Source organism: Erpetoichthys calabaricus, chromosome 2 (genome assembly GCF_900747795.2).
Source record: "Erpetoichthys calabaricus chromosome 2, fErpCal1.3, whole genome shotgun sequence".
NCBI lineage: Eukaryota > Metazoa > Chordata > Cladistia > Polypteriformes > Polypteridae > Erpetoichthys > Erpetoichthys calabaricus.
Genome location: NC_041395.2, coordinates 349373460 through 349399659, shown reverse-complemented (window position 1 = coordinate 349399659; position 26200 = coordinate 349373460). Strand labels below are relative to the sequence as shown.

The 26200-nt window shown below is 44.0% G+C and overlaps 1 protein-coding gene across 1 annotated transcript in view; it reads right to left on the bottom strand.

Annotated features, from left to right (window-relative positions):
* psmd13 (proteasome 26S subunit, non-ATPase 13) overlaps window positions 1-23918 on the bottom strand; it is a 41981-nt gene extending 18063 nt beyond the window's left edge. The window contains exons 1-5 of the mRNA XM_028796142.2: window positions 23751-23918; window positions 15261-15339; window positions 6830-6864; window positions 5542-5597; window positions 3608-3651 (exon numbers count right to left, since the gene is read on the bottom strand). Of these exons, the coding sequence (XP_028651975.1) occupies window positions 3608-3651; window positions 5542-5597; window positions 6830-6864; window positions 15261-15339; window positions 23751-23851 (315 nt within the window). The 5' untranslated portion in view covers window positions 23852-23918. The remainder of the gene's footprint in view (window positions 1-3607; window positions 3652-5541; window positions 5598-6829; window positions 6865-15260; window positions 15340-23750) is intronic.
* Between the last annotated feature and the right edge of the window lie 2282 nt (window positions 23919-26200).

Below are 26200 nucleotides of genomic sequence, written 5' to 3'. Positions count from 1 at the left end.
TATAATCAACATTCTGTAAATTAAGAGCAGAGAATGAGAAAAACCAACACATAGAAGGTAAAAACAAAAGTTACAAAGAGCATTCTGAGTACATAAAGAATAACACAGTCAAACCAGTTCAGGTCACAGCAACGTTGGATTAAAGGAGAAGCGAGATAGTCAGTTGTTACTTCACAAGCATTATATAAATGCATTTGCCATACAAAACTGTCTCCTAAAGTTCAGCATTTTCTATTAAAAAAAATAACCTTGCCCACCCTGGCGTTTTATAATAGAAGCTATGGGGTATGGAGCAGCACTGGAAACAATAAAAGCTTAAAAACTTAACAAATACATCCAATTTTTCAAGTCAAGAAGCATTGATCCACAGCTTGACATTATATACACACACACATTGTAAAACAGTTCATACAGATCACTTTCAAACAAAAAAACACAGCAATGTTATGAGGCTCAGTAATTGTAAAAGATGATTAGCGGTTTGGTCTCGTCCATTTTGGGAGAAGGATGTCTGAAGTGGAACTCCGTTAGCAGCAGTTATTTTTACCCTTTATTACTGTTATCCCATGGTGCTTTATTTAAAGTAAATGCAAGTATACACAAGCATGAATAGCAGAAAAAGGGCTCAGACAGAAACGGATAAGACACCTAAAACGTTATCCAAGTCTAAACAGGCCACAAGTTCAAGTTCAAGGTACAGCCTGCCAGAGACTGAACTGGAACAGACAGGCAAAAGAATTGATCTCCTGGGACCTGAAACTGCACCATCACCTCCAGCCGAGAGCAAAAGTGTCAGGCCAGGAGAACTTGGAGATTCCAGAAGGTTCATTGAAACTGAATATGACCTAACTATCCACGCTATCAACTACCCCTGACAGCCAGCGACACGGACTCTAACTGTGCTTGCTACTCCACCCACAGACCATGGAGAAGACTGAAATGAACAGGCTGAGAAGAAGATAACAATCACAGCAATGATTACTGCAATAACTGCCACTCTCATGAGACATAAAAGAGCTCAAGAATAATACAAAGGAGGTTACAAATGATACAAATAATATCAGGAAAGAGATAAAGGACATAAACAAGACAAATGAGAAGCTGCTTCAGGATATTAAAGACCAGGAGAAACGTTTAAATAATCGCTTTGAGGAAACTTTTAGAAGGTATGCTAGAAAGAAAAAAAAATCGAGGAAAAAATACAGGAAAATGCGTCCAAGTTTGAGAATACATTTATAGCACTAGGTGCTCAGTTTGAAGACGTTAAGCAAACGTTCACAACTCGTATTGAAACAGTTCAACAACTGGCATCTACTGCTGACGGAAGACCAACGGCTACAAATCGGGAATGCAAAGTGCTTAGAAACAGACTAGCTGCACTGGAGGATGGATACAGAAGGAATAATATTACAATTGAAGGTCTCCCTGAAAACCGTGAAATTCATAGCTGAACTATTCTCTAAAATAACTGGAGAGGACTTCAAACCAGACACCGAGATAGCAGCAGCTTACCACATACGGGGATCAAATGCCACAAAACTTCAAAGCCTCATTGTGCGCTTCAACAAATTACAAGCTAAATTAAATGTTCTGTCACTTCTTAGACAGAAACGAGATTATACTTGAAAATAGCCACACTTGTATTTTCCCCAGCTGCTAAACGTGCCGCATTTTACGGCATCAAACATCGCTTTGAGAAAGCAGAAATCAGACACCGCCTCTTGTATCCTGCTAAACTGAATGTGGACATTCAAGGAACGTTCTACATTTTTACTTCTCCGGAGGAAGCAGAAAAAAAGAGATAAGCAAACTGATCCCGACACGTTCTGAAGTACAATCGTGAGTCACACCATGTCCTGGATCTAAATAATGTAAATAATGTATATTATAATAAAAAAATCCTGGGACAAGATGAGGCTTTTTAGCCTGGGACAGAATGCAACTTTTTCAGAGAGATACCTTCACGTCCCGCGAGACGAGACTGTGACAAGAGATTTAACCAAGCCCGGGGCCAGAAATAAAAGACAAAGAGTAGATGACAAAGTAGAACGTCGTAAAGAATTCAAAAACGTTGGCGCAATACACGTGCAGAGCAAGTTCAAAAGTCTCAAAAAGGATAGTAAAGATCGCATTAGCGCAAACAAATGAAAATTACTTGGTGAAATAACAGAACAGCGAAAAGAGATCGAATATATTGTTTGGCTTTAAACTTAAGTCGGAGACTTGTAGTTCGTCTAATTCGTGTCGCCATCAGGGAAAAGTAGTGTTTCTTCCCAATGAGGAGGCTTATCTGCGAGAATTAAAAGATTTGTTGTTTGGTGAAAGTGAAATCCGCATATGCGAGTGGCAGAGACGTTAAGTGGCTGGCATGTAGCCTGTGCCGAGGGGAGGGGGGGGTGTGTGTTTGGGATGGCAAGCGACACGAGCAGGGGGTGAATAAACAATAAATAAATAATCTCATATCCTTGGTTTATTGTACTAAGACTATCACATGTTATCTGCTTTAACATCATTCCCTGGGTTTACTCTTTCAGGACTGAACTCTCTAATTTAATCGCTGCGGGGAGGCTTGTTTTGTTCTGGACGTGCTCTGTCTCTCAGTAGGTCAGAGGACTGGGACTTCGTGAAGTGTGGTCCAGCCTCACGTGGGGAGGGGGCTGGAGGGGGAGAGAAAAGAGAGCAAACTATTTCTAATCTCTCCTTTTAACCCCAACAATTACAATTGTACGGTATGTGTCAACATAACAATGGGCTTCATGAAAATAACTCCAGGAAAAATTGGAAATGAAGATGAAAGCTATCTTATGTTATAACGTACCACCTTACTCTAAGACTACAAAATGTCAACAAAAGCTCAGAAGCAATGTCTCTATGCCCAAATAGTAAACTTTGTGAAAAAGACGATTAGCTGTGTGTGCTCCCTCGGCACTTGTCTTCCTCTGAAATAACCTTTGACCCCAGGTGTGTGGTTTCCTCTCAAAAGACCAAATCACAGTAAACTTTGCCCATCACATGCTTGGTATCATGTTGGTTTGTTCCTGTAATGTGAGAACTTCTCCTGTTACACAACAAATAAAAATGTATCTTTACCTCAAGAAAACAAAATAGCACCAGGACTATCTATCTAAAATGATTATATTCAAATCTCTTCCATTATTACAAATGTGATAAACGAAACACAGATGGCATGTTTTCTTATATCAAAACTTTTGTTGCTTCAAAATAGAAGGGTCTGGTAATGTTTTAACCTTTTATTTATTGAATTTATTAAAAGCAAATAACATTCCATGCAAACAAGTCAAACTTGACAAAACTAAATTCAGTTCAACCCCCACCCACCCACTCATGTTTTAGGCTTTTACTTTCTGCTCCATGCCCCACAGCTTCCATTATAAAACACCAGGGCAGTCAACATTTACTTAAATTTACACAAATTGCTTAATGTTAGAACCTAACTTCACATGGCATATACACGTATACCATGTTTGTGAAGATTACAACGTCAACTTTGAGCCCATAACAGAGTCGTGTTGATATTTTCTCCATACGCTGGACTACTCCACATCACTTTTACAATCCCAATCTTGTATTCAAACAGGGTACAAACCTTCTCTCTTGTCTTTTCAAGAAAAGCAATTGCAGTATTGGGATCTAAAATAAAAGCAGAAGAAGGTATCTGGTTATTCGTTTGATTACATCACCAAAACATACACAACTGGTAAGCATGATTTTTTTTATCAGATTTGGAAAAAATGAAGTAAAAATCTTGGCATATAAAATATTATCCGGCTTTGGGGCAACACTCAAGTTTTACTCCACTGTGCTACCACAACATGGAGGCAATGCTGTCTGGCCGATGAATAAAAGTTGTGACAGATGGCTGGGGCCCATGCCTAGCCGGGACGCCCCTTCGCCACATCTGCCAGGGGGACAGGGGTGGGAAGCCCAGTATCTCCCTGTGGACGCTAGATGGCAGCATCCCTGGGTTGCAGCGGTGCCTCGGACTCCCCCAGGGCTTCATGGGAGTTGGAGTTCTGTGCAGCTCTGTGGGGTTCCGCAGGCGCCATCAGGGGGTGCTGCAAAAGGAGCGGTTGGCTCCTTTTGGGCACTGGTTTCGCCTTACCCGGAAACGCAGCCGGATGACAGCAATCAACCACCTGAAGCACTTCCGGGTGCCTGATAAAAGGGTGCCAGTGACCACCACTCAGGGGCTGGAGTCGGGTGAGGAGAGGAGTGGAGGCGGCCTGAAGAAAGAGGCACTGGCTAAAGGCCTGGACTTTTGGGGGAGTTGTTTGGGGTTGTGTGCTTCACTGTAAATAGTGAATTATCTTAACACATAATTCGCCTGCCTCCTCACTCACTCACTCACTCACTCACTCACTCACGTCCGTCCGTCCGAAGCCGAATGCGCAGTCGCCTTCTGTGAGCTACCCGAAAAACCTTACGAGACCAACATCCAACCCCAACATTGCGGCAGGCAGCGGATTTACGTCCGCAAAAACTCAAAGAGAAAGGCGACTTCGATTAAAGCTCTAGAGGCCTGAAAGGCGATTTCGACTACAGCTCGAGGCCTAATTACGCATTCTGATTCAATTATGCATTCATTCAATACACCGATATCAGGTTTGTGGTGCTTATACTTATTACTATTCCATATTGTACTGGAACATTCATCATTCAATATTATACTATAGGCCTGGAAAATTCATCAACTAACAGTACAAGCCTGTACAGTAATGAGTGAAGCGGACTACAATCATTACAAAACAACTTCTTCGTTACTTATCATTTGTTCTTCCTACACTGCTGACACAAACTCGTACCCGTTTCACCTTACATTGTCGAAACGGGCTCTTTGTCTAGTGTATAATAAACGTGTGTGGGTTGAGCCATCGCTGTCCGCCTGTCCGGGCCAGCTTCCACAAAGTCAATGACAGCAAAGCTAACATCATCTGTAAACTAGAAGCATCTTTAAACAAATCTTTAAAGCTTAATCATATTTGCAGAGCCTCAGATATTATGGTTGGCACACCACTTATAATTCCTAAAATCACTACAGTCAACTATAAAGTGCAAATGCTGATCGACAGGCTCAGCCAACTACAGCCAGTCAGGTTTCATCCCGGACCACTCAAAGTGCGTCTGCACTCCCTGAGATGGCACGACTGGGACGTGTGCTTAAGGATGAAAGGAAGCATAAGCACTGGGATCGACTGCTGCCAATCACAATGATGCTTACTGGGTGATGTGCAAATGAAACCACTAAAGGATTGAAAATGGTGACAAAGTAACTACTGTACTGTGCTCAGTGTAAGTGACATTCATCGGTGTCAAGTCGCTACATGAAGACTAAATGAAACCGAGTTGAAAAGAAAACTGTTGGCTTTATTTGCTTGTTCCTATCAGCAGAACTGCGTAACCTGTAACTGAAATCAATTCAATGTACACATCCATGTTAAATAATTAAATTCATTAAACTTTATCAATCCCATGGGGAAATTCAAAAATATTAGCATAAAGACACACACACTGCCCACTCACCTGGCATCTGTCTCGCCACATGAAGAATGATCTCCACCAGTGAGAGTGGATTTATTCTGTAAGCAAAGACACAGAAAGGACAAACCAGTCTTTATTTTGTGTAATGTCACCTCCCTTCTTTAACGCCGTCACTGGCTGTTAAGAACTTTATTCCACTATTGATAACTAAGGTCGATCCAGTTTTCTTATCTTGAAAGATGAAATTAAGATCCACGAAGTCAAAGATGCCCACCTTGACCAATAAAGCTGGTCAGCTATTGTCCACAAAAATCAATAATTCTATACAAGCCTATTTGGACAAAACCACCACAATCCTGTTCACCACCTACAGGTCATGGCCTTTGAAATGAAGGCAGTACAGGCCGACACTCTCGTTGGCAGGAGCCTTAAGCACAAGAAAAACTGGGCAAATTATATCACGACGAAAGGGGCACTGGAAAGCAAAGTGGGAGGAAGAAGGCCAACGGATGACTTGGCACAGGAATCTCATCAAGACATGAAAACCAGAAAGACAAAATCCTGCTGAGGAGCGGATAGCAAAGGAGAGTCTGACAAAGCCAGGGATGTTAATGGAAATCATTTGTACAGCACTGGCACACGTTATTGGCTGTCACAATATGGCGAGTGCACAATTACTTGAAAATTGCACCATCAGTCATGCAATTTGTCATTCCTTGTGCTATTCCTGTCATTTAATACGACATCCTCAGGCAACAAAATCAGCAACTCATTTGTCTATTTTGATATCCCCTCTTCTGAAACATTTTCACATAAATACTTTTAGTAAAACAAATGTGGTAACTGTAATGAATATTGAATATTTAGACTTTAGAAATTTCATCCTTAGTTTGGAAAACCACAGATTTATATAAAGCAGGTTTTCTTTTGATGACATCAATTACATTGTTTGCATTTTGCCATTTTAATAAGAAACAAAGGAAATTCAATGTATACACAGTTTAATTTGTAAATGTTTTTTGCTCCTGATGAGATTAAACAGTTGCTTTCACTATTCTGAAAAGGTAAAATGTTATTTTGTATATTTTGAAAAATGTCTCCATTTATAAAACACCCGTGAATTTCACACTACTACTAATCCTTAAAGAATGACCCTGCTCTCCACCGCACCCCTCTACCCTCAGGTACAGTATGTGTCCAAAGTCACAATGAAATGACATTTCTCTTTATTAAATAATTTAAAAACAACAAACACACACCACGAATGGCAACACCAAGGCAGCCTGAACATCAGAAGTAACAAATTAAAAAAAAAAAAATTTCAACTTACCGGTGTTCAAAATCACAAAGAAAATTCTCATAGAGCTGGAAAAGAAGACACAGCAGCTGTTAATAAAAGTAACATTAAAGAACACCTCCGTCTGTCACACACTGCAGTCAGCACACAACTTGATGGCCTTGTGCTCAGGACCCACAGGACAGGAGCTGACAGCACCACTAAAGAGCAGACCCCCAACATTTCACTCACAGGTCACACTGCGCATCATCCCAACTCAATGTGTCTCTGTGGCAAGATGCTTTTGGGTTTGGCAGATCAATTAATTAATAAAGGCGTCTGTATAAAGGTGGAGGTATGTGTGGTAGCATAGAGGGACAACGACGGGGTGTGGGTGAGGTGATCGACTGCATTGAGTACTGAGAAAAGCGCTATATAAATGTAATGAATTATTATTATTATTAACACGTGGACTTGTGCGGGTTGGTCGATTGGCACATTAGCGCTCTGGGGTCGGTGGTCCGCGCCAGCACACCTGCACCCCTAGTGGTATAAAGAAGAAATTGAGCAGGAAACAGGACAAGAGAAAGAAAGCTAAGAGGTCAGAGGTTAAATTCAAATCAAAAGTAAAACAAGCAGAACCAGAAGGGACCAATGCTGGTGAAGAGTGGAGGTAAGACCCATAGAGGAGTGTGTGGCCAACCACCTGAGGGGACAAGGTCACTCCCGTAGAGAACACCAGGACCTACTGCTCCAGATGTCTCTTGGCTGAAAGCCGAATATCGGTGATGGGAGACGGACGGAAGCAAGGCCAGGAGCAGTGCCACGCTGAATTGGCAGTGGAGACCCGGGTCTAGATTAAGGGTGGACTGCACTTTTGGAAGGAAGCACAGTGGCTCCTGGTTTAAAGGGAAGGATTTCTGCCAGAGTTTTAACCTCAGGATTATTTATCGCTTATTTGAGTTTTTAACATCCACCAATGACATACTGGCTTTACCCTGGATTATTTATTTATTTATCTCTCTATTATAATAAAAAATCTTGGGAAGAGAGGACAAGACGTGATTTTTCTCAGAGAGACACTTTCACGTCCCGCGAGAGGAGACTTTGTACCAAGAGATCAAACCAGGCTCAGGGCTGGAAATAAAAGACAAAGAGTAGATGAGAAAGTTGAACGTCAAAGAATTCAAAAACGTTGGCACGGTACACACGCAGCTAAGGTTAGAGATAATGGAAGTACTAAAATTCAAAAGTCTCAAAAAAATTATAGTAAAGATCGCATTAGTGAAAACAAACAAATTATTACTTGTGAAATAACGGAACAGCAAAAAGAGATTGAATATAATGTTCGGATTTGGACTTTTAAGTTGGAGACCTGTAGATCGTCTAATTCATGTTGTCATCACAGAAAAGTTGCGTTTCTTCCCAATGAAGAGGTGTATCCATGAGAAATGTTTGATGAAAGTGAAATCCACATACGTGAGCAGCAGAGATGACAAGAAGTGGCTGGCGCATAGTGCAGGCTGGGAGGGAGTGGGTGATGGAGGTGGTTGGCAAGTGAAGCCCCCTAGTTTATTCAGAAAGTGGAGGACACTGTAATGTTACTGATCTGCACCTACTCATGCTGCCTTCTGTGTCCTCATCTATGTATGAGACTATAGATGGTCCCTGGTTCAGGCCAGTATGGCAGCTGCAGCCCACCCGGACTGTCCCAGTCTCCTAGTGATGTATTTTGAGATTTTTCAGGTAAGAAAGTTCATCTCACTGTTCAGGGTGCCAGACAGTGGCCAAGTGCTGCATGTTGATTAGCACACACTCGAGTAAGAGTTTCACTGAACTCTGTAAATGGCACAGTAATGTAATGGCACTCTAAACTAAACACTTGTAGAGTCATCGTGACCTGTAAGCAGGCCTGGCGCCGGGCACTACCAGCCTTTCTTGTAGTTAGTTTCTTAATTAAATGTCAATGTATTCCATCAAACCCCTCACTAGTAATTTGAGGTAAGGAAGATGAAAATCTGAAGGTCTGGTACTTCTACTACTAATGATGGAGGAGCAGTTGAGTGCGGACATGCTGCATGTTGATTAGCACATGCAAGTAAGAATGCTGTACACGTGACATGAAGGGCCCTGATAAACCATAAGGTTCACGTTGATGGCTGCACGACTATTCTCGTACCGGTCATCTGATGTTGTATTCGCGGTCTGTTACTGGTGTCACACCACCGTCACTCATCTGGGGAGACTGTGCACACATGACAATAAAGTAGACCACAAACTCAACGATTTGCCCAAATGCCAGTTAGCAGCACAAAGTACACAGAATGTTGGGAGAACAGGAATGATGTCAACAGTATGAAACCTTAAACCTACTCTTTTAACTTAATAATTTAGGGACAATGTTCTCCCCGTGTCTGCGTGGGTTTCCTCCCACAGTCCAAAGACATGCAGGTTAGGTGCATTGGCGATTCTAAATTGTCCCTAGTCCTGTGCGGGTGTGTGTGTGTGCGTGCGCCCTGCCCGGCGGTTTGTTTCCTGCCTTGTGCCCTGTGTTGGCTGGGATTGGCTCCAGAAGACCCCCGTGACCCTGCAGTTAGGATATAGCGGGTTGGATAATGGATGGATGGCTTTAGGGACATGAACTGCTCTCTGCCAGACATGCACAAGTCCTTTTGCAAGTTACCAAATGCTGCAGGTCTTTGCTTCATTCTGCGGGTATCAGCTGTCCTATGAGCCCCTTGTTCATCTCAGATAAAGAGGTGCAACTGCAGTGATGCCATTATAATAAACTTACTCACCGTTCAAACATTCATCACTTCACTCCATCATCGATGGGGCTTTACTAACATAACACTTGAAATTAATTTCTGCATAGGCTACAGAAACATCTAGAAGACCGAGCATACCAAAGCACAACAGACATGGCACCACTTTAACATGACAATGGCTTCTCTTGCTGGCTCCTCTCAGAATGCCGGCCTGTCTCAGTTCTCTGTTCATTGTTGCATAAGGCTCCCCATACACATCTATCGATTATCGCTCAGTGGTCTCAAGGTCTTATATCAGGGGTCCTCAATCACAGTCCTGGGGGGTTGCTTGATTAGAAAGCAATTCTTGCCAATAACTTCATTTCATGGCTTGTTTGTGCTTTAAACTCTGCTATGTCAGCTCATTCTCATATCCTGGATTTTCTTCCCTTTCTAAGGATCTCATCCAAATGATTTGAAGGCTAAAATGGAGGAGCAATTCTCAGTTCTTCACTTTTTTCTCTTCACTTTCCCTCCAAGTATTTCATTAAATACAATAGTGCACGATAAATAAATACACACACAAGTGTAAATGGAAACAAGCTAAAAGGAGAAATGCTGCTCTCTTTGTCATTTGCATCTTATTGCAAATAAGGAGCAATTAGAAACCAAGACTACAGCAGTTTAAGACTAAAATAAGCAATAAGGGTACAAACGTGCGAGCCAACTGAGTGAAGCACAAGTGTCACTTGAGCAGTAAGGGCTTCTTATTAAGCAATTGGGTTGGAGCAAAAACCTGCAGCCACTGCAGTCCTCCAGGACGGTGACTGAGGAACCCTGTCTTATATTATTCATCTCCTTTTATCCGGGATATCAAATCTTCATCTAGAAACCCCAACCGTCAACTTAAATGTGTTCATATTTTACCTTACATTTAGTGAGCTTCAGCCCAGATCTCCTCTACCTCACATATTCCTAAAGTCTTTGATGCTGCAGACGTCATCCTCGCTGTACACCCACATACTTCCTTAACTTTGAGCACAGTAGCTGCTGCTAAACTTCTCCTTACAACTGCATGGAAGGCTCCAGACTTGCTTAAAATCGAGATCTGGCTCTCTATCCTTAATAACTTAGGAAGCTGTCTGCTTCAACAATTAATGGACCATCCAGCACTTCCATTTGTAACTGGGCAGATGTTGCTTCCAAAATGAACACTTTCAGGAGTGGAGACCAGGGATGCAGTTACTCCTCTGGAGGCTGGGTGTAGTGGTGTGGCCGATCAGCACTGCTACGGGTCCTGGTGGTGTGGTGCACAACATGAGATGGGGCACAATTTGGGTTTCAGTTGGATGTTAATTGCTTATTGTTGTCTTTGTGCCTATTTCAAATAAATGTCTTTTGGACAGTGGATGTGGTCAACACTTAGAGAAAGTCAACTTCTATGTGCTTTGATCGCTCAGACAGACTCCCTGCAGCTCATGTTTCCATGTTTCAGCCTGGTTCAGTGCCATCAAAGTAAAGTTACTTTATAGACACCAGAAGCATTGGAGGCAGACGAGATACAGCATCTTATATGAAGATCATTATTAACAACCTCATAAAATGAGACAGAAGTGAGCCTGTGGAGCACAAACACCTGACAATAAGTGAGAACAGACACTGTACTCATCACCGTATGCAGGCACTCAAGTGGCAGGAGAAAGAAATGCCTTGGTGGGCTGCATCAGGAGTGGGCAGGAGGAGGAGTATAGGAACTTAATCAAGGACTTTGTTAAATGGTGCGACTCAAACCACCTACAACTGAACACCAGCAAAACCAAGGAGCTGGTGGTGGATTTTAGGAGGACCAGGCCCGTCATGGACCCCGTGATCATCAGAGGTGACTGTGTGCAGAGGGTCCAGACCTATAAATACCTGGGAGTGCACCTGGATGATAAACTGGACTGCCAATACCGATGCTCTGTGCAAGAAAGGACAGAGCGGACTATACTTCCTTAGAAGGCTGGCGTCCTTCAACATCTGCAATAAGATGCTGCAGAGGTTCTATCAGACGGTTGTAGTGAGCGTCCTCTTCTACGCGGTGGTTTGCTGGGGAGGCAGAATAAAGAAGAGGGACGCCTCACGCCTGGACAAACTGGTGAGGAAGGCAGGCTCTATTGTAGGCATGAAGCTGGACAGTTTGACATCCGTGGCGGAGTGACGGGCGCTGAGCAGACTCCTGTCAATCATGGAGAATCCACTGCATCCACTGAACAGGATCATCTCCAGACAGAGGAGCAGCTTCAGCGACAGACTGCTGTCACCGTCCTACTCCACTGACAGACTGAGGAGATCGTTCCTCTGCCACACTATGAGACTCTTCAATTCCACCCGGGGGGGTAAACGTTAACATTATTCAAAGTTATTGTCTGTTATACCTGCATTGTTATCACTCTTTAATATTGTTTTTTATCAGTATGCTGCTGCTGGAGTATGGGGATTAATAAAGTATCTATCTATCTATACAAGTGTCCACTTGCTTCACTCAGGGCAGACGTGAGCCAAGAATCACATGGTCTGGGAACAGGCAGCACATTATACTGGGTAGAGCACATAAAGCCAGCCAGTAAGCCCAGTAATGATAAAAGAAGAAGCAGAAAAAGCAAAGGTTCACATTAGTATTGAGGAAGAGGAAATTAGACTTAGGGGACACAGTCATTTAGGGGTAATACAGTTATTCTGTATGAAGGGTCTTGGTATGTTCGTCCAAGCCTGTTTAGACATATCAGGAAATCAGAAAAAGGTCCCATGAAACACAAGGACTAAGAAAGTTCTAGGTGGCTGACAGTCATGTAAGTCCAGTAAGATCTGACAGTTGACGTACACCTAGAAAACTCCAAAAAAGAATAAAAGTCAAAGTATTGTAAGGGACCAAAATGTAGCGAGACGAGACTTTTATTTGGCTGTGTGAGTTAATGAACCAATCTGATTAAAGGTAAGTTGTTGTGTAAGCATGAACTGAGCTCTGCTCTGTAAATTCAGTTGTCTATAATCCTGTCTCTGCTCCGATCATTCAGTGGCCTCTCGTCAGGGTCCATCCCTTAGCATGAAAACATTCAGATGCACACTCCCTCAGGCCCGACTACTGGCTAATTATTTAAAAGAGGCTTCAACTTTAAAAGGTTAACCACATTTCTTTTATTGTTTTTTTATGTTCTCTTCCACACTAACTGTAGAAGACATTTTCTGTGTTTTTCTTGTGTGTCTTTCCTGTACTCTTTCAAATATGTTACAATGACAGAACTTTATTTCATGGAGTTTCACTGCAGAGAGTTCAGCAAAGTGCACCACAAACATGCAATGTAGACATTAAAGTTCTGTAACAGACAAACAGAATGAGGCAACGGCCATTCACGGGGCTTGAATCTCCACATGGAATTGTGGGTAACCTGCCTATTCCTTACATGGTTTAACTTAATAAAGCAGAAACCCTTGACTGTGCTTACAATGACAGACTCTTGCCTTATTACCACTTTTATGTCATTATAGAATTACCCGATTTGACGGTCGTGAGCAGTCAAGGTGAAGTCACCTCGTTAGGACTAACTTCTGCGCTCACTCTGACTTGGTGACTAATTCTGCATTGACGCACACAGCGAAGTGATCCCTTATGTGGGGTGACATTAAAAGAGCAGCACACAGGCTCTTGGACAGCAGTTCTGAAAATATAAACTTAAAGGGACAAGAGTGAGTTCACAAATGTAGCCGAAAAGTGGGGGCAAATCCAAAAAATGAGGGAAAGAATTAGAAAAGGAAAGCATCAGGTGTGTGACATTTGGAATTTGAATCAATTTGTCCATTAAATCGTACTCTTTAAGGTATTACTACCTGCTAAAGTCTCCTCCATCTACTGATTCAGTGAAACAGCAGCAAACTTCACAAACGGGATTTGAAAAGCGTCTGCAAACTGTCCTGATGTTCAGCAATCCATGAGATGACGATACCACCAAGTTTAGTACGGAATTAAACAGTATTGGTGTTTCAGTTGTTAGTGAGCGAATAAATTTAGTATGCGCACAAGAATAAATGAGGTAGTCCGACACAATCTGATCATTTGAAACGAACCACCACACCGAAACAAACACCCTTTCAGGCCCAGTGACATCCCCTCCATTTGTCATCATACTGGGGGGGGGGGGGATTCAAAGCCTTGGTCAGATGTGGCAGTGTGGACCCAGAGCCCTTACTGTCCCAACAGGCCCACCTAGGCACTCGTAACAAGCTGATCCCACCAAATACACCAGGAGTGACCCGAGTGCGGTGTCACCTTCACCATTACTTGCTGGCGAGTGACATGAGCTACTTGAATGTACATTTGAGTTTCAGCACTTCAGTCCTTTAATACGCTACACTTGACTACTGTGGGGAAAAAAAAGCCAAAGTCAGCAACAACTGGCAAAAGAAAATGTAGGAAGGACAAATGTCTACGATGCTTTATTCATCTGCAACACGTGAAACATAATTAACAATATCAGTGGTCTAGCATTGAAATCGTTAAGCAGGCCGTCCAGTAATCCACAGACACCCACATTCACTGCATGCCTTGGTGCCCACCTGAAAACTCACACAATCCCATGATTAGTCATGCCCTGCGATTCCCTGGCGTCACTAGCTCCAAGGACTGGCGTGTGACAGATCTTAGTGACTCCAGTCCTTAAATGTGACACAAACAAGCCTTTGGCCTAAAACGCGTTGCGAGTTATTTTAAGAAGTCAATCTGAAGTGGCCTTCAGACAGTAACGTGATTCCTCGCTCCTGAAACAAACACATTCCTACTACTCTCACCATCTTTGAACAATTCAACTAATAATACAAAGCAAACAATCGTGTGCTCATCATTTACTTGTCTGAGGACGCCAAACGAGCAACCAACGAAGCTACCAGATAATACAACTTCTCTAGTGGAATCACTCAATATTATTATGATTATTAAGGCTAATGCTTTCATTTCTGTTTTAATTTGCCTCCCCCTTTACAATCCTGATGCTAAACCTCAAAATGGATCAGAAGGCACCATGGGAGGACTGATTACATAATGCATTTGCTTCAAGTTCCCTCCATTGCTCTCTTTTAAATTCAGCTCTGATGTAAAAATCAAGTTACATAAATTCTCTCACACTCCCTGGTCCAATTCCCACAGGCAGTACAGCCCAATGCTAAAGGGCCCCAACATTTGAAACCAACTGCCCACAAATGTGACTGACGCCTCATAAGCTCTCGAATTTAAAGATGACACTGAACGACGTTGACTTCAGGCTGCTGTAGTGACTGCAGATGACAGAGTCTCGTCCAATGCTTCTTTAGTTTGTCTAGCTGAGCAGCACACTTCAGGCCACAGCACATGCCGACTTTAAGCCCTTTCTTTACCCTCCTCTTGGTTGGCGAGATGTGCTGTCTCACAAACACAAAGGCAGATTATCTAGTTGGGCCGACTCTGCCGTTGCCCTGCAGTCACAGACCTGGGGAGTTCTTCTGTGTACTGAAATGTGCACTGCAGGTCTGAGAGGCGCCGCGTGTCACAGGCTCACATCTACAGAGTACAGTGAAATTCTTACATTGACGTGCTAATCAACATGAAACATGTGGATCGAAACTTTCCCAATGATGACTTTGTGTTTGTTCCCCTCAGGACAGGATAACCAAAATATAGAAGAATAAAGTGACCCAAACACAGAGTTAATGACACGATCAGGGCTTACCTTAATTAGTCCATCTCCTTTAGCAAAGCAGGGGTTCACAACAAACTCGCTGATTGTGAGGGTGAGCTGATGCCACAGCCTGTCAAGAAAGAAACAGCAGCTTAGTCGGACATTTTAATTGGGGAGACCAAGTTAAACTGGAAGGGTGCAACCTGACTATGTGAGACAATACTGGGAATGGCAGGAGCACTCGACGTAGAACTGCAATGCCAAAAAAGTTAGGAGAGTATGGAAAAGGCTAATAAAAACCAAAAGTCAGTGACTTGGGAATTCTGTTCAACTTGTGGCGTATTGAAGTCAATTCATTTTTCACTTTAGTGAATTTAACTGTTTATCTACACTATATATATATATATATATATATATATATATATATATATATATATAATTCTAAGGCTAAATGTGCAACAATGTTGTGCAATGATTTTATGTCATGTTTTAAATTGGGCTTAAATGAAAACCTATATATATTTATATGTTTGGTATCATTCTCTTCAGAATTTATCAAACTTTAATGTGATGTTGTTAGATTTTCAGATTCTTATTCCATTTTTAAATTATAAACTAAAAAATATCAAGGAAGTTTTGGTTTTTAATATCAATAAGTCATTGTTTCAAAAATTTCTTTCAATAATTGAATTCAATAAATGACATTATTTTTGATTGAGTAAACTTTCTTTCACATGAAACAACCTATTAAAAAAAAAAAAGATCTCTTCATAACACCAATGTTTGTATTTGGGTGATTTAGTTTGCTGAAGGTCAAGTTACGATGACCCACTGCACATCCATCCATCCATCCATTATCCAACCCACTATATCCTAACTACAGGGTCACGGGGGGTCTGCTGGAGCCAATCCCAGCCAACACAGGGCACAAGGCAGGAAACAAACCCCGGGCGCCAGCCCACACACATTAGGGACAATTTAGGACCACCAGTCCACCTAACCTGCATGACTTTGGGCTGTGGGAGGAAACCCACGCAGACACAGGGAGAACATGCAAACTCCACACGGGGAGGACCCGGGAAGTGAACCCAGACGGGTCTCCTAACTGTGAGAACTTCAGCACTACCACTGCGCCACCATGCTGCCCCACTGCACACCACTTTAGTTATTTTTCCTGTTATTTAAAAGAGTCATTTTTTTTATTTTTTTTTATTCAAAGTTTATCTATAAGAATGTCAGTTAAATCGAGTGGATCATCTTTTATAATACTCATCAAGCGTAGTGGACTTCAGTTTAACGGGAATACTCCAATCAGTAAGAGTGTAAATATTTGATTGTCATTTCATGATTTTTACTCTGTTAAATAATAATTAACTTTTACATATTTATAGAATTTTGTGATTTTTTTCTTTTGCACATTTACAGATTTTACTAATATTCTGTCCGCAGGGAGCTTGAACCGTCTAAGTGAGAACAGACACTCGTATCAAATCAGATGACAGAACACACCCTTCAAGAGCTGGGAGAGTCGAGTGTTTCCCACTGGGTCACACTGCCGTTTCTTTTAACACCTCTTATTAACCCTTTGGCCACTGAAGACACGGGGTGGTCAAGTTTAGCAAGCCACATACTCCCCCCATTAATCCACTATGCAGGTCTTCGGCTGTGCAGTTGTCCGGGTGGCTGCTGTTGCCCTACGTTGCACTTTATAATGCGCCACACAGCTCAGGACTGCAGGAAGGCAGAATGAGGTTTTAGTGTTGCCCTGCTGGAAAATGAAGGAATGTCCCTGGAAATGATGGCCTCTTCAGGGCTCCAAACTGTGTACGTGCCTTTCTGCATTAGTGGTGCCCTCACAGATGCCACAGGCACTGACACACACCATAACACGATGGACGCTGGCTTTGGGACTTGAGGCTGATCACACCTGTGAATTTCCCATTGGGATTAATAAAGTATCTATCTATCTACCTTGCATGTCCATTTTCCTCTTTGGCCCAGAGAACAAGAAGGACGTTTACCCAAAAGCGGTTTGAAACGTTTTACTACTCAGACTACACAACGCCACTCCACTGTGACCAGAGAAGTCGATGGTGATGTACGGCTTCTGCTCTGCATTGTAAAGCTTTAACTTGCATGTAAAAAGACTCCTGAGCCCATGACATGATCTCCATTACTGATGCATGCTGGTCTGAGGAATCAGAGATCACATGCATTCAGAAGGCCCTTTATGCCCAGAGATCTGATCGGATTCCTCGAATCTTTTAGAACTACAGAGGGTGCAATGCCCACACAGTTACTGATTTCAGAACGTTGTTCTCCAAGTGCTGGATTATTATCCGCCTCGAGTCATCCTTGGCTTTTTTGGAGGCTCCTTAGACACTAAAACTCATTTGTCTCACCTTTTTCACATCGCCTCTCTATTAACCCTAAACTACCCCGGGTGAATTTTTTGGAAAACGTTGCAGGCATCAATTTCAGAATAAACAAATACCTTGGGGGGAAAAACCAATGCAGCTGATTAGGTAAAAACATGAACTGCTTTGTCATGATATACTGTGAGTGTTTGAATACAAGTCAAATTAAAGTCATTAAGGAATCCTTTGTGTTTTTATTGCCATTTTCTACGCAGGCCCAACCTCTTTTGAACAGGAGCATTACAAAAATAATTATCTTAAATAGCCAAACACGACAAGATGAATCACAAATGTAGAAACAAACAAGCATCATTAACCCTTCAACCGCCAACTCCCTAAATATTCCCCACGCCAGGCGAAATCTGAACAATTTTCGTTTTTTTTATTTTTTTACATTTTTTTTACATTTTTTACATTTATTCAAGCAGTATTGACCACTAAATGTTGTGCAAGTTGCCAGTGTATACACGAAATCTATAAATGTAACCTGAATTCTCAGCTAAGCAAAACATCTTGATACCAAACCGTGCCCTTTTCAATGGTAGATACTGTCGAAACTGTAAGCGGCCCTTCCACGACAATAAACTTTCATCAACTGCAATTGACGGTCCTGGCATGTAGGGCAACTGAAATGCTTCAAATAAATGATCAATCAAAGGACGTAGCTTGAACAAGTGGTCGCGGTTTGGATCTTTCTTATCTGGCTCGTTTCTGTTGTCATTCAAATGAAAGAATTTCAGCAGCAAAGAGAATCGGTTACGTGTCATGACAGCTGCAAAAATAGGTGTTGCATACATAGGATCTGTAGACCAGTACATCTCAATATCTGGTTTTCTGATTGTTCCCATCAACATCAAAATCCCAATGAATTTTTTCATTTCGTTTTCATCAGTGTCAAACCAAGCACGAACACGGGAATGTGGAGGTAAATTGGGATTTTTCTCAATAAACTGTGCTGCATACAGATTTGTCTGATGAACAAAATGTCTGATCAAATCAGGTGACACAAACCGCTCATAAAACTGCTCAGCAGTGTAATTGTTTACATCAACAATAAAGCCACACGTTCCCTCAAACGAATGCAGAAAAGGTAGTTCACCACGGGCAGCAGCCCAGCTGAGATGCTGGGGATACACCCACTCAGCGCCGTCATCCGATGCGTCTTCATTCACAGTATCATGCAGCGCACGTTGCTGCTCATCACTGTCGCTAAAATCTTCTTCAGAACTGCTACAATCATGATCAGAACTGTCCAAAATCGCCTGCAAAGCCTCACTTGAAGTCAGTTTACGTTTCGCCATATTCACAGCTGTTACATGCGAATCACGTCACATGACCGGCCAAAACAACCACAGACTTGTCGAAATACAACGTTGTAATAATACCCACGCCAAACCATCAGTTATACTACTTGCCAGGCATTCATATAACCACAGGCAAATGTGCCGGATAATTCCGGCAGTATGGCGTTAGCAATAAAACAACGGTGCCGGATATATCCGGCAGAGGGCGGTTAAGGGGTTAATGATCATACCTACTACGCTGTTTGTCCTGCCTAGACATGGCTCACACGTAACTCACACTGCCAAGGTGGCCCCAAGTCAGCTCAGCTTTACAGTTCCGACATTACTGAAAAAGTGTGCTGTGTTGATACTTGAGTGGCCAGGAAAAAAAGACAAAACGCTCACAAAGTTCAAACAAAAATCACATCAGAACAAGCACAAAATGGCAGCAGGCACAGGAAGGCATCCAAGTAAGCGTAACGGCTTAGAGGCGACCAGACAAGTGTGGCTGATAAAGGCGCCGCAGGCCATCGGAGAAATCAGCACCGGTGCCAACTGATGGGAAAGTTCTTGGTGTTAAGCTTAAAGAATAAGCATTCGGAGAAGTAACGAATGAGTTTTGAAAATGAACATTGAGACCCAATCCACACTGCCATGGATGAGCTAAAACTCACTTTCAGATTTACTGGACTCTGACTTTCCATCCTTACTAAAACAATGTTTTTAGCACACCAAAGACTGATCTCCAAGTATACATTTGAGAACACCAGGGCTCAGCTATCAGTGTTGTGGGGGAAAATGGAAATGTCCAAAAAGTCCGATGTGCGCTTGTCATGTCATCAGGCACCAACCTCTGATTTGTCTTCTTCACGGTGCCTCCGAACTTCTGTGCCTTAGCTAAGAGTACTGCACCTCAAAGACACCACAGTGCAGGGCGAGTCCAAATGACGTTAACGCTAATGGTGCTGCTAATATATACAGTGGAACCTCGGTTTGCGAGCATAATTCCTTCCGGAAACGTGCTCACAGTCCAACGCACTCATATATCAAAGCGAATTTCCCCATAAGAAATAATGGAAACTCAGATGATTCGTTCCACAACCCAAAACTATTTATATAAAAATGATTAATACAAAATATAAAGTAAAAATACATCAAACAAATTAACTTGCACTTTACCTTTGAAAAGAATCATGGCTGGTGCGAGCGAGTTTCTAAACTCTTGTAGGATTGCACCCAACGGGACGACACGCGGAAGAGCATCCCAAAGCAATCGCAGTCTCCCAGCGCTGTAGCAGTTCGCCATAAAAGCGAATCCAAAAAGATCGCGGACATGCTATAAGCGCCTGCCGTCGATGAGCGATACAAGGAACATTAGAAATGCGCAGGGCACAGTGCTACTTGGCCACTGTGTCTGTGTATAGGAGAGTGGCAGATCCCACTACAATAAATAACCGCGCTGTTGCTGTTTCAAGCTGAATAAAGCTGGCGTTGCTCAAGTACTGAGACTCAGCTTCGTGTTTTGGGGTGCAAGACGGGGACTTGCACGTCACAGCACACACTGTACACACAGTCACGATGCTGTAGTAAACAGTATACACGCCTACGGATGTTTACTATGAGTGCAGCACGCAGACTCAGACGGAGAATAGGAGAGGATTACCCACAATCCCGCAGCGAGAGAGAGAGAGAAAGAGAGAGAGAGAGAGAGAGAGAGAGAACCATCAGCTCAGTTGTGATCACATGACGCTCAGCAGACAATGCGTATACGTACTACTTGTATTGCAAGACCTCGCTCGTTTATCAAGTCAAAATTTATTCAAAATTTTAGCTCATCTTGCAAAACACTCGTAAACCAAGTTACTCGCAAACCGAGGTTCCACTGTACAATGTTAGTGGACAATTGATGTGCCACATGTAGTCCATGTCTTGAACAGGTGGAAACATTCCCATAAATCATCTCGCACATATCAAGTATCATTTGTGAATAAATTGTTTCCGCCATTCAAATGTTAACATATTTTTGACTCACCCTTTTAATTTTGTTAGGACTCCTATTAGTATTTTCCACGGCTTTGACAATCTCATATCCATTTGACGCCTTAAGAACCAGCTCTCCAGAAAATGCAGTTCAGTTTGTTGGTCCCTCAGCCTTTCAGTATACTTCATATGTGCTCCACAAACCCTAGGAGAGGCTTTTTCAAAGCAGGTGGCAGACTTTTAGAAAATGATCTGGGAGCGCTAGTGTGGACAGTGAACCTTTAAAAAGTGAGGTGGGCGACTCCTCTGCATTGGCTCCCTTCAGTTCAAATCCTCGATCGATTTTTGCCTACACCCCTACATGTGGAGACGCCTGGTCCTGTTCTCGCTCCCTCAGGTCTGCGTGGTATCAAATGGCAGTCCACACTTTCTTTAATGCAAAGCTCCCAGCTGGCAGAAGACCTCATGTTGAAATTTAGACTCCACTGATGTGTTTAAAGAGCATCTGAAGACTCGCGTCTGGTGAATTTCTGTCTAACTGATGTTAGCTCTTAGGTTTCGTAACCCAAAAGTTGTAACTCGTTTGCATTTTGTTCTGAGCTCTTTGCTTAAGATGATTGGTTTTGTCACCTTATCCAGTCACATTTATTCCTAAACTGTCCTCAGACTGATTTATGTTATGTTGCTTTGGATAAAAGCATACGCTGAACAAATGAATACACATAAAGATACCCATCTTAGTGTAGCCAAAGTCAGTAAACGGGCTACCAACACAGTGCATTAAAAAACAGAATATCTCCGATACGTCTTTAAGACTGCCAATCCAACAGACACCTGCCTTTGCTGTTAATGCAGCGCAGATTTTTAAATGGTGTGTGTGTGTAGCGCTCGTGGCAGCTGCCAATCAGGGGTGAATGCCATTTTGGGGGGTGGCACTGTGTGGGACGGGCAGTGGTTGCTTGCAGGCTTTGCACATATGACATGGACCTATGTGTTTACGTGCTTAGGGCTAAAGCACCGCAAATCTAACGGTGATAACACAACACTTCTGTACACCTTTACCATTTGTTGGAGACAAGCTTACTGCTCAATAAACTCTTTGGATTGGAATACGTGGCTTGGACGAGCATATCCACCACAACAATAAGAAGGAAGTGAGCAACGCTAACACAGCCTGCGCAAAAAAAAAAAATTATATTTAAACATTTTGTCGTCTTGAATTGCCAAATGAGGTCACCTTCACCCAAAGGCAAGCACGGCTGTCCCTACAAGATGTGACCAAAGCAGCAGTGTGCCCACCTTGATGCAGTTCCAAGAGAAAGACCTCATTATATAAAAAGTACACAATAGGTGTAGGATTGGAGGAATTCTTGTATGACACCCCCAACTGATAGACCGAGGACAGAATTACAATCCATGTACGGAGGGCCGGAGTGGTGGCTCTCTGGCTAAAGGATCTGGGCTGGCAACTTGAAGGCTGCCGGTTCGAATCCTTGAGTGACAGAAGGAATGCTACTCCGTTGGGCCCTTAACCTGCAACTGCTCCAGGGGCGCTGCTGACCCCAAAACACTCTGGGCAGTAAGTTGGGGTATGAGAAAAGTGGCAAATGTCAACACAAGAAATTGGATACGGGGAAGAAAGAATTAAAACCCACTAAAATCACTGTGATGTCTGAATGACAGCAGACACTCCAACTTCCCATGAGCCCCACTGCTTTGATGAAGCCTTACAAATAAAAAATAAAGACTTAAGGAGGTGGGCAGGGTGGTTTTTTGGCTCTTGAACCCTGGAAGAATGTGGGGTTTTTTTTTGTTGGACTTTGATTTCTTTCTCTCCTCCCAGCCATCTGACCTCAGACTCATCTTTCAAGACCCTACACAAGGACTCCATATCTCTATTAACAGTATATCTATAATATGTTAGTGTTCATTATTTTTTTTGTATGTTATTCTTTTTCTTCCTATTCTGTTTATTTCTTTGACATCTCGTAAAGCACTTTGAGCGACATACTTTGCATGAAAATAAATGGTGATGTCCTAACTCAAGAGCAAAATTCATTTCTGGCTACTGTGCACGGCTCTCCGTGACATCTGTCCCATCAAAGCCTTTAAATTGAAGCTCCCGCCTGCACTCTTACTGGGCCAGTTTACAAGTTCCCGTTAACACAGTGCTCACATGTTTGAGATCGGGGGTGGGGGGGTGCGAGTAAACCCCCCCCCTTGGCCAAAGGCGACACCTGCGTACGGCTGGCTGTGTGTTGGGCTAACGCCGAGCTTGCCGACTCGTCCATCAAGCGTTTCAGACTAACTGCGTTAAAAATAACGGACAACGTAAACCGAGGGTCCTGTGAACTGTCTGTCGACCATTACGTGTGTTTCCTGTCCCATTCAGGGTCGCAGGGAAAGAGCCCACCATTTGAAGCAGGTGCCAACGCTGGACAGGACGCCAGTTCACCGCGGGGCAAACGCACAAGTCCGTTTAAGGTCTACTTGTGATCGCCCTCGAGACCCCCAGCCTTGACTGCAGAGCTAAACTGAGAGGCAGGTCAAGGAAGGTGTTGTGTGAAAAACCAGTCGGCCCCAACGAAAAGGCATCTCGGCGTTCACGAAGGTTGTGCCGAGCGCCTCAGGACGCCACCTTTGTTTTCAACACTTCACGCATTTGAAATGAAGCCAGACGGACCTGGCCGGCGAGGCGGAGGGTCCACAGCCGAAGCGCCGCCTTCTAAACAGCGAGTGGCCCGCTTGAGTTGCGCCCGGAGGCGCCGGGCCTGCTGCGCCCGTTCGGCCGGTGACTCAGCTCGAGGCTGCCGGGCGCGGATCGCCTTTTTTCAGGTTCAATCGTTCCCTGAGCTCCTCACCTTTTGTTATAAAGTTCCTCGAGTTTGTGCCATTCGGCTGCCAGCTCCGGAGTGCTGCTCTTGCTCTGCTGCTGTTTCAGATACCCCGTAACATCCTTCATCGTGCCGGCCTGCCCTGACGCGGCGCTGCCGTCGAACTGTGTGAATGAAACGGCGTCACGCGGGGCATGCTGGGAGCAGAGCGGCCGACTTGGCTACCGTAAAGACGCGAAGAGACAGCGCACCTCAAAAAGAAAAGAAAGAAACAGCGAGCGCCGGTTTGAGTGACCAGTTTGTGGCTTTGGATTTTCTTGTCACTCTTAGAGCGATCCTCTGTTCGTGTGACGTCGTGAGTGGGCTGCTGTCCCGTCCAGGATGAGTCCTGCTATGAGCGCACTACCGGTTTGGATTGGCTCCGGTCTCGCGACTCTCAAGTGTTCTGGAAAGTGCACCGTAGGTCCGTATGCATGTGCGTCTGTCCGTCTGTCTGTCTGTCCGTCTGTCTGTCGTTGTACACAAACCTCACTAGTGACGTCAGCTGACCCGGGGCTGACGTCACATTTGTAATGATCTCTGATTGTAGCTTCTAATCAGGCTCGTTTGATCTTTTTTGATTTTATTTGATGTCATGTAAAGTGATTTGAGCTGTATGTCTTGTATGAAAGGTGCTATCTAAATAAAGTTTGATTGACTGATTGTTTGACTTAGAAACTCTAGCACACAAATCAAGTATGTCCCTCCAGCCACCCACCCAGCGTCTGTACCTGCTATTTCCACGTAAGGGTGTAAGGCAGGCGGCCAAACAGGACAAGGTGCCAGTTAGCCATTCACACGGAGAAGTTTGTGAGAGGCCTCCATCGGCACTGACGAGGACTTCCAGCCAGAGCTTACTGTTATGTTTCATCCATCCATCCATTATCCAACCCACTGAATCAGAACACAGGGTCGTGGGAGTCTGTTGGAGCCAAACCCAGCCAACACAGGGCGCAAAGCAGGAACCAATCCCGGGCAGGGCGCCAACCCACTGCAGGATACACACACACACATACCAAGCACACACTAGGGCCAATTTAGAATTGCCAATCCACCTAACCTGCATGTTTTTGGACTGTTGGAGGAAACCCATGCAGACACGGGGAGAACATGCAAACTCCACGCAGGGAGTTATGCTTCAGCCCTGGTTCAAATCCTTGTTTCATGTCTTCATGTTCTGTGTGTTTTGCGGGTGGTTCCCCAGGAGGTGGGGCCATCTGCCCATCACTACAAGAAGGGGCGGATCTACGATGAATCTAATAAAGCGTAAGCTTCTCAGAGGGGCCCCAGAAGCGAGTTTAGCCCACATTGCTCAAACATTTGGGGTATCTACTTTATGAGAAGGGGTTTTTAAAACTCCTACATCCATCCATTGTCCAACCCACTGAATCCAAACACAGGGTCACGGGGGTCTGCTGGAGCCAATCCCAGCCAACACAGGGCACAAGGCAGGAACCAATCCCGGGCAGGGTGCCAACCCACCGCAGGACACACACAAACACACCCACACACCAAGCACACACTAAGGCCAATTTAGAATCGCCAATCCACCTAACCTGCATGCACATTCAAACCTCACACCTCTCACTTGAGGTCAAAGGCAACTCCACTTGCGCTCTGAGCTGATATGAGCCAGGATCCTATCTGGGAGTCACTAGAGGCCACATACCCAGGCCTGTGGATTTAAGGGAAAAAGCAGGTTACATAAGAACTCTGTCATCTGTGTCTCTCTCATTCTCTCACACACGGAAAAACTTCTTCTCAGGATCGCCCCACCCCTTCTGACATCATCTCTCAGGCCCTCTACCCGATGCTCTGCCCCTCCTGATAGTGTCGCTCACGTTCTGAGGCCACACCCCTTCTGACCTCATCTCTACCCCATGCCCAATTTTGACAGTGTCTCTCTCTCACTGAGGCCACGCCCCTTCAGACCTCATCTCTCTCCTGTGCCCCACCCCTTCTGACAGTGTATCAGTCTCTTACTCTGAGGTCACGCCCCTTCAGACCTCATCTCTCTCCTGTGCCCCGCCCCTTCTGACAGTGTCTCTATCTGAGGCCACGCCCCTTCAGACCTCATCTCTCCTGTGCCCCGCCCCTTCTGACAGTATATCTCTCTCTCACTCTGAGGCCACGCCCCTTCAGACCTCATCTCTCTCCTGTGCCCCGCCCCTTCTGACAGTGTCTCTTTCTCTCTCTCTGAGGCCACACCCCTTCTGACCTCATCTCTCTCCTGTTCCCCGCCCCTTCTGACAATGTCTCTCTCTCTCTCTCTGAGGCCACGCCCCTTCAGACCTCATCTCTCTCCTGTGCCCCGCCCCTTCTGACAATGTCTCTCTCTCTCTCTCTCTGAGGCCACGCCCCTTCAGACCTCATCTCTCCTGTGTCCCGCCCATTCTGTCAGTACCGCTCTCTCTCTGAGGCTACACCCCTTCTGACCT